The sequence below is a fragment of the Felis catus genome, chromosome C1 (assembly GCF_018350175.1).
Source record: "Felis catus isolate Fca126 chromosome C1, F.catus_Fca126_mat1.0, whole genome shotgun sequence".
NCBI classification, from domain to species: domain Eukaryota; kingdom Metazoa; phylum Chordata; class Mammalia; order Carnivora; family Felidae; genus Felis; species Felis catus.
Genome location: NC_058375.1, coordinates 70837254 through 70851068, shown reverse-complemented (window position 1 = coordinate 70851068; position 13815 = coordinate 70837254). Strand labels below are relative to the sequence as shown.

The 13815-nt window shown below is 34.8% G+C and overlaps 1 protein-coding gene and 1 non-coding gene across 8 annotated transcripts in view; one reads left to right on the top strand and one right to left on the bottom strand.

Moving 5' to 3' along the window:
* The window catches only part of PRKACB (protein kinase cAMP-activated catalytic subunit beta), a 125760-nt gene that overhangs the window by 13108 nt on the left and 98837 nt on the right, over nucleotides 1–13815 (bottom strand). For all 7 annotated transcript variants that reach the window (XM_023258854.2, XM_003990255.6, XM_011284900.4 and 4 more), the window contains 3 exons: nucleotides 10869–10995; nucleotides 9813–9908; nucleotides 5922–6044 (listed from right to left, as the gene is read on the bottom strand). In XM_023258854.2, the coding sequence (XP_023114622.1) occupies nucleotides 5922–6044; nucleotides 9813–9908; nucleotides 10869–10995 (346 nt within the window). The remainder of the gene's footprint in view (nucleotides 1–5921; nucleotides 6045–9812; nucleotides 9909–10868; nucleotides 10996–13815) is intronic.
* On the top strand, nucleotides 2920–3065 carry LOC111562001. The gene has a single exon (XR_006584610.1). It is a non-coding gene; the product is annotated as a U4 spliceosomal RNA (small nuclear RNA).

Sequence of the window (13815 nt, the reverse complement as noted above, 5' to 3'; positions counted from 1 at the left end):
GGGGCAGAGAGGGAGAAAGAGAGAGAATCCCAAGCAGGCTCTGGGCTATCAGTGCAGAGCCTGATGCAGGGCTCGATCTCATGAATTGTGAGATCATGACCTGAGGCAAAATCAAGAGTCAGATGCTTAACTGACTGAACTACCCAGGTGGCCCAAATTAGGTGCAGTTCTAAGAAATCTGTATCCCAGTAACAAATTTATCTAGCAAAAATGACCATATACATTAGTAAATTTTTCAAAAGGCATAACAACTTTTCATACATTAAGCTTTCTATAGATATGGTACCAACCTCCACACTGGCTCAAAGGACCTGAGGAAACTTAACCAGCCTGGATCTTATATATAAAAAGAAAGATCTAGTACATTTAAAAAATACTTATAAATATTACTACCACAGGGGCACCTGGGTGCATCAGTCGGTTGAGCATCCGACTCTGGCTCAGGTCATGATCTCACAGTCCATGAGTTCGAGCTCCGCGTCGGGCCCTGTGCTGACAGCTCGGAGCCTGGAGCCTGCTTCCGGTTCTGTGTCTCCCTCTCTCTCTGTCCCTCCCCCAATCATGCTCTGTCTCTCTCACTTTCAAAAATGAATAAATGTTAAAAAAAATTTTTTTTAAATAAATATTACTACCACAGCTGGGCTCTCTGATCTGTTCTCTTATTTATGCAGAAACAGTGGTAGTTACGATAAATCTAGACGGTTACAGAGGACCATTACCTACCCAATCCTCATTCCTTCCCCTGCAAAACAAATTGCCATCATTTGCCCAAAAGACCACTAAAGTAAGGACTGTCTCAAAGCAGCTATTAAGAATTTTAAATGACCACAGCAAAGTGTTAAAAAATGGCCTTGGTTTTAGGCAAATGGTAAAACTGCTTTTGAATTTTATGAAAATGACTACTGAGTTATCTAAGTTTCTTTAACTATAGCCACAGCCAAATAAAAAATGGCACCTTAATTTCCCCAAAAGCATTAACAATGGCATCGTAGAACAAGTACAGTAGTATTTCTGCCTATGTGTATGTTATTTAGGAAACAGAATAGTGCAGAAAAGAGCTAATATAGCAGGCTTGGGAATGTTACCTTTAAGGAAAGCCTGTTTGCAAGTTTAGCCTTGGGCAGGATCTGGCAATTGGCATGGTAACAGTTCTTCACACTGATACGAAACTTTCCCTAAATAATATGAGTGGTTCGCTGTGCCTAGATTGTTGGTTCAAACAATATGGCTTATGCCAAACATCTACTTTGCTCTGTCAGTTTGGGATGTAGGTATGGGCTAGGTAGAGGGTGTATATGTGATCCCAATAAAATCCTTGGGCACTGAGTCTCTAATGAGCTTCCCTAGGAGACAACATTTACCCATGTTGTCACAATTTGTGCCTGGAGGAATTAAGTTCATCTCTGGTCACTCCACTAGGAGAAGACTCTTGAAAGTTTGTGCCTAGTTTCCTCTAGACGCTGCCCCATGAGCCTTTCCTTTTGCTGATTGTACTTACTATCTTTTCATTGTAAGGTATCTTATAATGAAGGTACTTGTTATAATATAAGGGCTTCATTTCTTGAGTATTGCTGTATGTTGAAGTCTTTGGGTCTTCCTAGCAAATCACCTAACCTGGGAATGGCTTTGGGGACCCTTGAGACAGAAAGGAATAGCTATTTGGCTGCTAATCAGTTACCCTTCATGTGAATATGAATTTCCTTTCAGGAAAAAATGAACTGACTCTTTGATCATTCTCTATATATGTATGTTTACAACTTTATATTTTGTATAGTGTCTCCCTGTACATTTTTGGTGCTCATTAAAAGTGGACTAATATTTACTTTAAATATAATAGAGCTCAGAAATTTTTTTTAAATTTCATAAGTCAAGGTCTCTAAAGTTATGGTTCCACAACAGCTGTTACTTGACTGCCTTATTTCAAGTATCATTTTTGAACACAATATTAACTTATATATTTCTCAGAGTGATGCAGTTAAATAGAGTTGCTGTAGGAACCATAACTGATTCTTATCATAGAGTATATGGCACTGAAGTATGGAATTTAAAGACTATATACAGAAACTCAGTATATATATTGCTAAGAAATGTCAAATTTAATGTGAAAATTATTAAGACTTTTCTGTCAACTGTGCATTTCTAAACCTGAACCTTGATATCACATGAATAATTTGACATTTAAAATACCACCTCCTCCGTTTTTAAAGGCAAAATATGTGTAGGAGAGAATCTAACAAGCTGATTGATCATCTTTCTGTGCATTTAAAAATACCAACTTGAGTTAAAATATTGTAATAGAGAAAATACTTAGCAACCTAATTTTCAAATATGTGTATTTCAGTGAATTAATCACTTCATTAAATACATTTTATTTTAACTTTGATGTTACTGATACCTATAATCTATGGCTTCAGAATGGAGAGGGTAATCAATATAAAATGTTGCATAAAATGATAACACACTTTTAAAAAATCAGCAAAAATAATTACGATTGAAACATATTTTAAATGATATATCATTCAAATCATTAAAGATTTTTAAATACAAATGTAGGATTTGGAAGACCAAAATTTGAGTTTTAATGACTTGAACAATGAAAAAATTTAAATATTAGTTATTCTCCAATTTGGCTTTTATTTACTAACCAGAGAGATAATAACACTTGTAATGTGTTTGTCATGTGGATAGGGATACATTCCAGTTTGGCTTTGAGTGTTGAAACAGATGGTTTTACTGGGAATGGTGCATATGAATATGACTTTATGTTCACACAGTGTAAATCCTAGAGATCAGTTAGTACCAATATTCTGGTTCATGAGTTCTACTTTAAGAGCAAAGGGGAAAAAAGAAGAAAATAACTTTATTTCCAATATGGGACACGATAATCTGGCACTTTTAGTTAAAAACAATAGTACACCAAGCTTTGCACCATGGCAGTATCGTAGCCAATGAGGTTTACCCGAGGCGCGATTATTGCTAATTGAAAAACAATAGTATACCAAACATCCTATCATATTTCTAAATAAGTGAAGAAAGATATCAGATATTGTGATAAAATAAAATTTTATGTTGCCATTCTTCTAATAAGATGACTAGGATTTAAACAGTTATGATTATAGAATATACACAGATTTAAATATTAATAATGGAGCCTGACTATTAAAGTTTGATATGAAATAAAAACATATTCATAAACAGGTAAACATTTTTTTTCCACATTGTGGAATGATTGGCTAGTGAAGGCCTATTCATACAGATGAAGATAGACTCATTTTAAACAAAGCCATTTTTCTAAATAAGGGAAATTTAGTTATGACAGCATCCTTGTCAGAGAGTTTTACTTCTTTTATAAAGCATAAGTAAAAGCAATGTAGAAGCTTTGTAATGACCTATAATTAAATTAGAAGTAGAATTTCTAATAACTATTAGTAGAATTTCTGCATCCTTGGTCTTTGCTGAACCCTTTGATAAAACCCTGAACCGTTTTATCTCCATACATACACCTGGGATAAAGTTTAGTTTATGAATTAGGCACAGTAAGAGATTAAAAACAATGAACAATTACAACAACAGGCTGCAGTAGTAAAAGTTATGTGGGTGTGGTTTCTTTCTCTCTGTCCCCCTCTCAAACTATCTTACAGTACAGTACTCACCATTCTTGTGATGATGTGAGATGATACAATGCCTATGTGATGACATGAAGTGAGGTGAATGACACAGCTGTTGTGCTGTAGTGGCCGGCTATTACTGACCTTCTGATGATGCCTCAGAAGGAGGATCGCCCGCTTTGGACTGCAGTTGACTGTAGGTCACTAAAACCGTAGACAAGGGTGGACTACTCTATGCTTCTTTCATTCAGTGATTTTAAAGTATTTCAGTTCTCTCAACATTCTTCATATGACCTTTGGGTCATATTCTTTCTTGAGATTTTACATAATCACCTTTCAAATTCTTAAAAAAATTAATCCCTGTCTTGTACACTACTTTTTCTTGATGTTTTGTTTATCTCAAAAGTTCTTTTACCGTGCCTTTGATATTCTACTGGATGAAAACAGTTACAAGGATAAGAAACCTGAGGCCTAGATACCTACAAATGTAACAAGGACAGCAGTGATACCTAATGACTTAAGTATTCCTTTCTGCCTTTCTGTATTACCTTGGTGTAAATCTTTCAACACCTAGCTTAGTTATCTTTAAGAAGTATTTAATTTTTATTTTTGACATAGTTGAAGTGTAAGTTTTTTAGTTAGTCCCCTAGTTTGTGAATACTGCCATAACATAAAACTTTCATAAAATGAAGGGAAATATAACTGAAAATCTTGTGATCCCTGTAGACTACGTATACACTATAAGATATGGAACAATACCGTGTTGAGATGTGGATTCTAGGGGGCTGGATAGACTCATTCTGTTGGTGTCTTGTCCTCACAGTCCAGCTGTGTGGCATCCATGATTTAAATTTGAATGTTGGTAAAAAAGATAAATTACTACATTAGGGACATTCAGGTGATATAGGTGATATAAATTTTAAGTTCATGGAGCTGAGGGTCAGTTTTTACACTAAATGTAAAGTGTGAATCTGGCTGAGGTATAAAGAAATGGAGACCTTTCCTTTATGTCCTTCCAGATTCTCTAGGTTGATTAGGCAATTCTCTGCCTTAGACTAAGGTTACAAAATAGAAAAAAGTCAACTACATCACATCTCAGGGTACTGTTATGTCAAGATTGATGCTCTATTTCCTGGTCATATTCTAAATGGGGCTATGTGATCTAAAGAAAAAAGAAAGATAAACTAATGGGGTGTACCACATGTAGGAATAGGAAAAAGGGAAAAATGGGAAAATATCCCTTCCTATAAACTCTATCATAAATGTATAGAAGGTCTTTTTGGAATTTTTTAAAGCCTATTCTTTCTACGTTGGAAAGAATCAGACTCAACTCTATTAAAATTGACTGTAGTATTTTTTTAAGTTTTTTTGTTTGTTTGCTTGTTTGTTTATTTATTTATTTATTTGAGAGAGAGAGAGAGAGAGAGAGAGAGAGAGAGAGAGAGAGAGAGAGAGAGAAAATCCTAAGCAGGCTCCACGCTGTTAGCACAGAGCCCAATGCAGGGCTTGAACTCAAGAACCGCAAGATCATGACCTGAGCTGAAATCAAGAATTGGATGCTTAACCACTGAGCCACCCAGGCTCCCCGACTGTAGTATTTTTTTTAAAGTGTATGCTAAGGCAAGAATGAATGGTTTGTTTTGAGATACTTTTGGAAACAAAATTAGGGATTACAAAAGATGGAAGGTTTATGGGGTAATTACAAAATGTAAAATACTATGATATAGTGAATCTACTCATGCTCAAAAAAAAGTTATTGCCATATTTGCTAAAGATCAATGGCAATTATAATCACAATCAACATGAACAATTATATAAATATCCTTTCTCTGAACTTCCATTTTATAAAGGCTTATCTATTTTGTATTTGCTTCCAATTTCGTGGTGTTTGGCATAATTCAAACAAGACTCTTCTGAAAAAACAAGGAGATACAAAAACAGCCCCTAAAACTTCTCTCTAAGGAGATACCCACATGAAATAACTAAGTAAGTAAAAATTTACTTACTTAGAGAAATACTGAGAATGAGAGGTATGATCCTATATTTTATAAGTGATAAAAAAGAAAATTGCTTTTTCTTTTTGCTAACTTGTTTGTAAAACTGCCTCATTTTCTTAAGAAACTGCAATGATTTAATGTTTATTTTGTTATCTTAAATGAATGCTAGATACAAAGACAGGAACTATGGGTATTTTTGTATTCTTCCCAATTTAGGGTAATTATTCTGATGACATCAAATGGTTTTAACATACAAATCTTACATTTCATTATAGAAATAACAAGTAATAGAGGAATAACAAAATGTATTACTTACCTTTCCAGAAACAATCTTTTCATAAATCTGAATTGGTTGGTCTGCAAAGAATGGGGGGTATCCAGCTGCCATTTCATAGATTAACACTCCTAATGCCCACCAATCCACTGCCTTATTGTAGCCCTAAGATAAACCAGCAGCAAATATTAGTTATTACTTAATCTACCAGAAGGGAATGAAGTCATAGATGATTTCAAAATGATCTTCAAGCATATGAAATTTGTTAAAGAGCAGTTGCTGCACAGCTATTCAGGAGAGAATAAAAAAATGAACAAAATGTATCAGATCACACTTGAATTAAACAGGGAGAATTTACAGATATTGGCTATATTCCAATTATATTGGAATTGGAAATACTATTAAATCTCGTTCCTAAAATCATTAAGAATATTGTAGACAATAAATATCCCCTAATTACTTGGGATAATTTAGTTGTTGCTCAACAATAGGAAGGGACTTGCTAAGTTACTTTTTCAAGTCCATTCTTGGTCCATAACCTTGTAAATCAGGTTTTCTAGAGCATTCATAGAAAGGCCAAAGGTTTTTATTTTTTTTTATTTTTAAAAAAAAAATTTTTTTTTCAACGTTTTTTATTTATTTTTGGGACAGAGAGAGACAGAGCATGAACGGGGGAGGGACAGAGAGAGGGAGACACAGAATCGGAAACAGGCTCCAGGCTCCGAGCCATCAGCCCAGAGCCTGACGCGGGTCTCGAACTCACAGACCGCGAGATCGTGACCTGGCTGAAGTCGGACGCTTAACCGACTGCGCCACCCAGGTGCCCCAAAGGCCAAAGGTTTTTAAACAAAATAGTAGATACTGGACTTCGTAGTAAACAGCAGAGTTGACTTCAAAATACTCTATATTGTTGACGTTAGAAGGGTGATTATACTAGGGGCATTCTCTTCCACTTCACAGGATCTTAATGAAAGCTACAAGTTTAATTTGGAGCCTAATAAATGTAAATATTTAAGTTTACTGTAGCTATCCTACTGTCTTCTCATCTCTAAAAGGTGTACAGAAAAGATAACTAATCCTTGAGGTTTTTGTAAGAACTTTATCAAATAAAAGGAAAAAATGTAAATAAAAGTACATTGTAAACCAAAGGTACAATTCTAAAGTTATTTTTGTTTTTTTCCATACTAAACTTGCTAAAATTAAGAGCTAGCAGTATTTGTAAGAAAATAAAAGTAAAACATTAACATGTTTATATAAAGTTTGTTATCAACTATGGTCAATGTCAGCTGGCACAAAAGATTATGGAAAAAAATTCAACTTGATCACGGAGAGAAATGAACTGAGTTTTTGCCAGATCTGGTCTGCCCTCAAATTACCTTCACCACTCCCCACACTCCAAAGTTTTGTCAAAATTTTAGCTTTACAAATCATTTAATTTTCAAATTATTAGCTAAAATCTAATGTAGAGATTTTTTTCTGCTTCTGTATGTTTTTTTAAAGGGAGACTAGCATAAGATGAATAGCACTTTGTTTTGCTAATAGAAATGGGCATCAACTATGCTTTAATTCTTTTAAGTCACTAGTAATGTCATTCATTATGATATTTTTAGTATAGTGGAAGCACGTGATGTTGAGCTGGATCCTTTTACTAAGCTTTGGTTTCTATGTTGAGATTGTGTGCTAATATTTATAAAAATATGCCAGATACTTTTAATACCCTAAGTATAGAGAATTAAAACAAATCAGTAAGAAAAACTAAATTAAAATAGATAAATGGGCAAAGGACATGAACTAATAACTCATACACACAGAAAAAACCCACCAAATGTCTGTAAAGCATTAAAAAAATCTAATAATCAAAGACACGAGACTTAAAATAATGAAATACCATTTATTGCCTATTAAACCAGTAATTATTTTATTTATTTGTTTGTTTATTTAAAAGTGTGTTTATTTATTTTGAGAGAGAGAGAGAGCAGGGGGAAAAGAGGGAGTAGTGAGAGGGAGAGAGAGAATCCCAAGCAGGCTCCATACCCTCAGTGCAGAGCCTGATGTGGGGCTCAAACTCACGAACCTTGAGATCATGACCTGAGCCCAAATCAAGAGTCGGATGCTTAACTGACTGAGGCACCCAAGTGCCCCATTAGTAATTATTCTGAAACTACAAATATCTAATGCTGGATACAGTGTGATGAAGTAGTAGGAGTATAAAATGTTACAATCTTTTTGGAAAGCACTTTGGCAGTATTTATTGAGAGACTTAAAAATGTTCATACCCTTTGTCCCAGTAATTCTACTTCTGGAAATCTGTCCTGAGAAAATAATTTGAAATGCAGAAAAAGCTTTATGTATAAAATATTTATGTTTATCACAGTTATTTATAATAGCAAAAAAAAAAAAAAAAGAAAAAGAAAAAGGAAAAAGGAATGACTTGAATATTTAGCAATAGAAGAATGGCAAAATATTTTATGATAACATTTCAAATAAGCCATTAGAATGTTTGCGTGCTTGTTAGCATTCAAGTGAAAAAAGCTGAATACAAACTGTACATTCACTGTATCTCAACTATGATAACATGCACAGAAAAATATATTGAAAAAGGCTACCTTGGGGCACCTGGGTGGCTCAGTCGGTTAAGTGTCCAACTCTTGATCTTGGGTCAAGTCATGATCTCACAGCTCATGAGTTCAAGCCCACGTGGGGCTCTGTACTGATGGTGCAGAGCCTACTTTGGATTCTGTCTCTCCTTTCTGCCCCTCCCCTGCTTGTGCTCTTTCTCAAAAAAATAAATAAATAAACTTAAAAAAATTACCTTAAAAAAAAAGCTACCTCTGGGTAGTGAGATTATAGGTTTTTTTGGTTGTTTCTTTTGATTTTTCTGCATTTTCCAAATTTTTCTATTACTTTTATAATACATATGCATTTTTTAAAGTTCTGGTGCTTATTCTGTCATCATTATTTGGTAGGTATACTTACAAAAGAAATGTGTTAACAGCAATGATATTTAGGTTATAAAAGACTAAAAAGTTATAGATGATTTAAATTATGAAGTTGACAGGAAAGCTGAATGAGATCATTTATTTTATTCTTATTATATAGTTATTTATAGTTATTCGGGTTGTAACTATCAAGGCATGTGTGTTATCCCTTTCTCTTTCATTGTTCCTGTTTGTGCTCAGTTATTGTTAATCTTTCCTTTCTAGCTGTTTCCACCTAGGGATGGCAGTGGAACGGAGAACAGAATGGAACCATCCTTTTAGGTATGACTATAGACTTCTCTTACCATATTTTCACTGTTTTGAAAAGTAGAACAATCCTCAACAGACTATCAACAACTGTCTTTCAAAACATGGACTTTTTTTTCTTTTTATTACATCTATATGAGATGATGTATGTTAATGAAACCTATTGTGGTAATCTATCCCACAATCTATGTAAATCAAACCATTACACTGTATGCCTTCAACCTAGACAGTTAGGTCTGGCAGTTACTTCTCAGTAAGACTGGAAGAAAAAAATATGGATCTCGAGATCAGATTTATTCACATTATTTTTTTTTGAAGTATAGTTGACATACAATATCCTATTACTTGCAGGTGTACAACATAGTGATTCAACATTTTATATACATGGTGAAATGATTACTATGACAAATCTAGTTACCATAGGCCACAATACAAAGTTATTACAATATCATTGACTATTTTCCTTATGTTCTACCATACTATTTCTCTTAGATCCAGAGTTAAAATTGAGAGGTTACTGAGTTAGTGGTAGACTGCCAGTAATTATTATTTAGTAATCAAACAGACATAAATTCATAATTTAGATTAAGTAAAAATGTAATACTAGATCAGTAAACTGTTTTTATAAAAGTCCACAGTGATGCATGCCTTATATTTTTACTCTTACATAATGACATTACAAATATACCTTGCTAAGGATTATCTCTGGAGCCAAATATTCTGGAGTGCCACATAATGTCCAAGTTCTGCCTTTAACTCTTTTGGCAAACCCAAAGTCTGTGACCTATGAAAGAAAAAAAAATTGTGAATATTCATTATTTCACAATAAATGTATTTGTTGCACCTCAGTTCAAAGTTAAAAATCAGGGTTAAAATTAAAACCATGAAAAAAAATTAAGTCAGTGTAACTGAGACCAATCCATGCAGGCCACTATTAGTGAATGAAGGTTCACTCTGGAGAGCCTTTTCCTGACTCAAAGAAATAAACACACACAAAATGGTAAAAGTAAATGCTTTTAACAAAAATGAAGCAATGCTAGAAGTATTTCTCGAGTCCAAGAAGTATTTCTTGCTCTGCCATTAGTTACGTCATTGGCAATACAAAAGTATCAACAGGAGAACCTATTGATAAGTGTGTAAAAAGGGATGTTCTCGGTCTATTCACAAAAGTGGAAATAAAACACCCCCACCAGTTCCGTATTGGTAGCCAGGGCTCCTTTGGCTGCTGCTGTTAAGGAGCACAGACTCTGGGGACAGCTGGGTTCAAATTCTGACCACCATTTACTGCCTGTGTGATTTGCTGTGCCTTAGTTCTGTTAGCCTCAAAATGAGGGTAACAGCAGTACTTACGCTTTATAAGGTTATCAGGACAAAAAAAGATGATACATGTAAAACACTTGGAATGATGCCTGGCACTAAATGAGAGCTCACAAATTTAGCTATTCTATGTATTTCTGTACGTAGGAGCCTATGTTCATTCAATTCACAACTGCAGACTATGGGAGGTGTAAACAGGTTCTATTCTTGATGGGATTTTTGGTCTCTGCAATAGTGGCAGAACCATGAGCTCATTTAAGCTATTAGGAAGATTGTTAAGCTCTCCCATATGCCAGACATGATGCTAAGCTGTTAGGAAGAAATAACTGTCTCACTCAAAGAAAAAACATCCAATATTGGTAGTTGAGGTTAAATACATACAACTTTTACCTAGTAATACATTATATATAATGTGTTCAAGTCATACCTGGATATAACCTTGGTGGTCAATTAAGAGATTTTCAGGTTTTAGATCTCTGTAGATGAGGTCTAGTGAATGGAGGTACTCGAATGTTAGCACTATCTGAGCTGCATAGAACCGTGCATGGGGTTCACTGCGAAGAAAAAGAAGACACTGAATTTTTGTAAAATGGGTTAACACACGGTAATTAGTAGATTATGGAAAAAATTAATATAGGGTAGAAATATTTTGGAAGCCAATTTTTTTTTCTTTTAAACATTTAAGAATCTTGTTAGTTTCTGAATATCTACTAAACCTCTGAACTATCTTCAGATAATAGTACTTTAATATGCTTATGGGGCAGCATACATTGAAGAAAAATATAACTCTAAAACAACCATCTTATTTTAAATTCTTATCGGCCATATTAGAGGCTATTGATGCTTTTATAATTATGTCTCACTTTGAGAATGATTGAAAAGCAAGCATGTCAATACATGGTCTATCAGGCCATTGTTACTGTTGATAAGCTCCATGTACCTGTCTCATAAATTTCAAGTGCTTAAAGAATTTCACTACACAGAAGTTGTTTAACTGCATTAATCTGCAGACTGATGCCATTTGACCCAGACTATTCCTATTACAAAAACAATATATTCTCATTATTTAAAAAGCATAAAAAATATAGACGGAGGATAAAGAGCTCCCGTAATCCTATCCAGAAAGTATAGATACAATCATGGTGTCTGAATTTCCAAATCTTCTACTATGCATGTTTACACAGATATATAAACACAGGGGTAATCTGTATGTTTGTGTAAACATGTACAGTTCTTGTATGCACAGATTAGATCAATTGACAGATCAGTGTCATGTTGATGCCACATTCAGAGCATTACTCCAAAGGATGTACTGATTTTCTAGTTTGAGTTTCTCTTTCATCTTGTAGTGTACACAATGAATTCTGTTAACTGGCCTGATACACTGCAATGACTTTCAGATTTATGTCCTCAATGAATAACATGAACTATGAATAGAACTTCCCTCAAGATGGCTGGCATGAATTTGATCTCATAGCACCAGAAATAGAAATTCCAAAAAAGATTATATATGCTGCTCCTTTTGCTTGTCACTCTATTTCCTAGGTTCTAGCCTAATACATATCAGGTGCTCAGTAAATATTTGTTGAATAAATTAATATGTAAAGAAACAAACTTTGGGGGAGAATATTTTATAATACCATTACAGTTTCAGCCCCATCTCAAAACCATAAATTCTGTACCATAGATTGTATGACAAGAAACAGGGGAACATTTTAAGGGGAGACTGGAAGAATCATCCTGGTCATTGAAATATCCCTAACTTTGGAAACATTTGACCTGGAAGGCCCCTCCAATTTTCTCCATGCATCTATAAATACAAGATGCACTTAGCATCTTATAAATAGATATAAATTTATCATCACAAATATAAGATGTACTAAGCATTTTATATTTATTTCCACACACTGATATTTGATTGGAGGAACACAAACATTACATAGATCTGTGATCCAATTGTTGAAAGATGAAAGCAAAATATTCTATTGGAAGACTTAATGCCGAAGCAGCTTTAAGTCTAGACAGTTGCTATTTAAGTAGAGAATCATAATGACTGCCCTGATTCTGATTAAAGCCATGCTCAATAATAACTCAATATTCTTCTTGTCTTAAAGTTCCTAGGATAGGAGTTAACAACTTGTCAAGTGTACGTGTAGAATGAGTGAAAAGTTAGAAAAGACAGTGTGTCTCAATAGTGAATTATTGCAATCAACTCGCTTTCCTCCTAGTACCAAGTCAAGTATTAAAGAAATAGGAGTGTGGGTAGTTGCAAAGGAAAGAAGTTAGTAATGATAGAGACTGGAAAAAATATTTTTTGAAGATAGGTTTAGGTGTAATGCTTCAGTGTAAAACTTTGAATTATCAAGGGCAATCTGAGGATGCTGGGCCTGCATGGACAAGGGTAGTAGAAGAGAGGACAACAGGAGGTAAAAGGAAATCATTAAAGATAAACAGAAGTTGCTTTGCATCAGCACAGTGCCTGACACGTATTAGGTGCCTTACCATATCAGCTCAATAAGTGAATTTTGGCTTAGGCTTCAGGTAGCTAAAATAACTCTAATGTTGGCCCATAACTGAATACGATCTTGTGATAATCTGAGTCTATCATCATCTCTTTCTGAATCGGATTATCATCATCAGCCAGTTTGCACTCCTGTACGTGCTTTCATCATACCAGCTCATAATGTGCTAACTGAAGCTGGACGTGCATTCTTTCAGTGATTACTAATGAACAGTAGTAGCTTACAAATTATTACACAGAGGTAAAGTTAACAGAATTTATAACCTGTTTTGAAAAAATTTTTTAACGTTTATTTATTTTTGAGACAGAGAGAGCATGAATGGGGGAGGGGCAGAGAGAGAGGGAGACACAGAATCTGAAGCAGGCTCCAGGCTCTGAGCCATCAGCCCAGAGCCCGATGCGGGGCTCGAACTCACCGACCGCGAGATCGTGACCTGAGTTGAAGTCGGAGGCTTAACCGACTAAGCCACCCAAGCGCCCCAATATAACCTGTTTTAAAAACTGTGTGGCCTTGTTAGCAATAACCTAATAAGGTACAAACTCTATTTTTTTAAAAATATTATTTATTTTTGAGAGAGAGAGATAGAGAGAGAGAGAAGCGGGGGAGGGGCAGGGAGAGAGGGAGACACAGAATCTGAAGCAGGCTCCAGGTTCAAGCTGTCAGCACAGAGCCCAACACTGGGCTCGAACTCACCAACCATGAGATCATGACCTGAGCCGAAGCTAGACGCTTAACCAACTGCCACCCAGGCGCCCCAAGGTACAAACTGTTTTAAAATTACGTATGTATTTTTAAAATTCAACAAAAACTTTAAGGAGAATTAAATTTGTGCAAAATGAACTTCTTAATCAC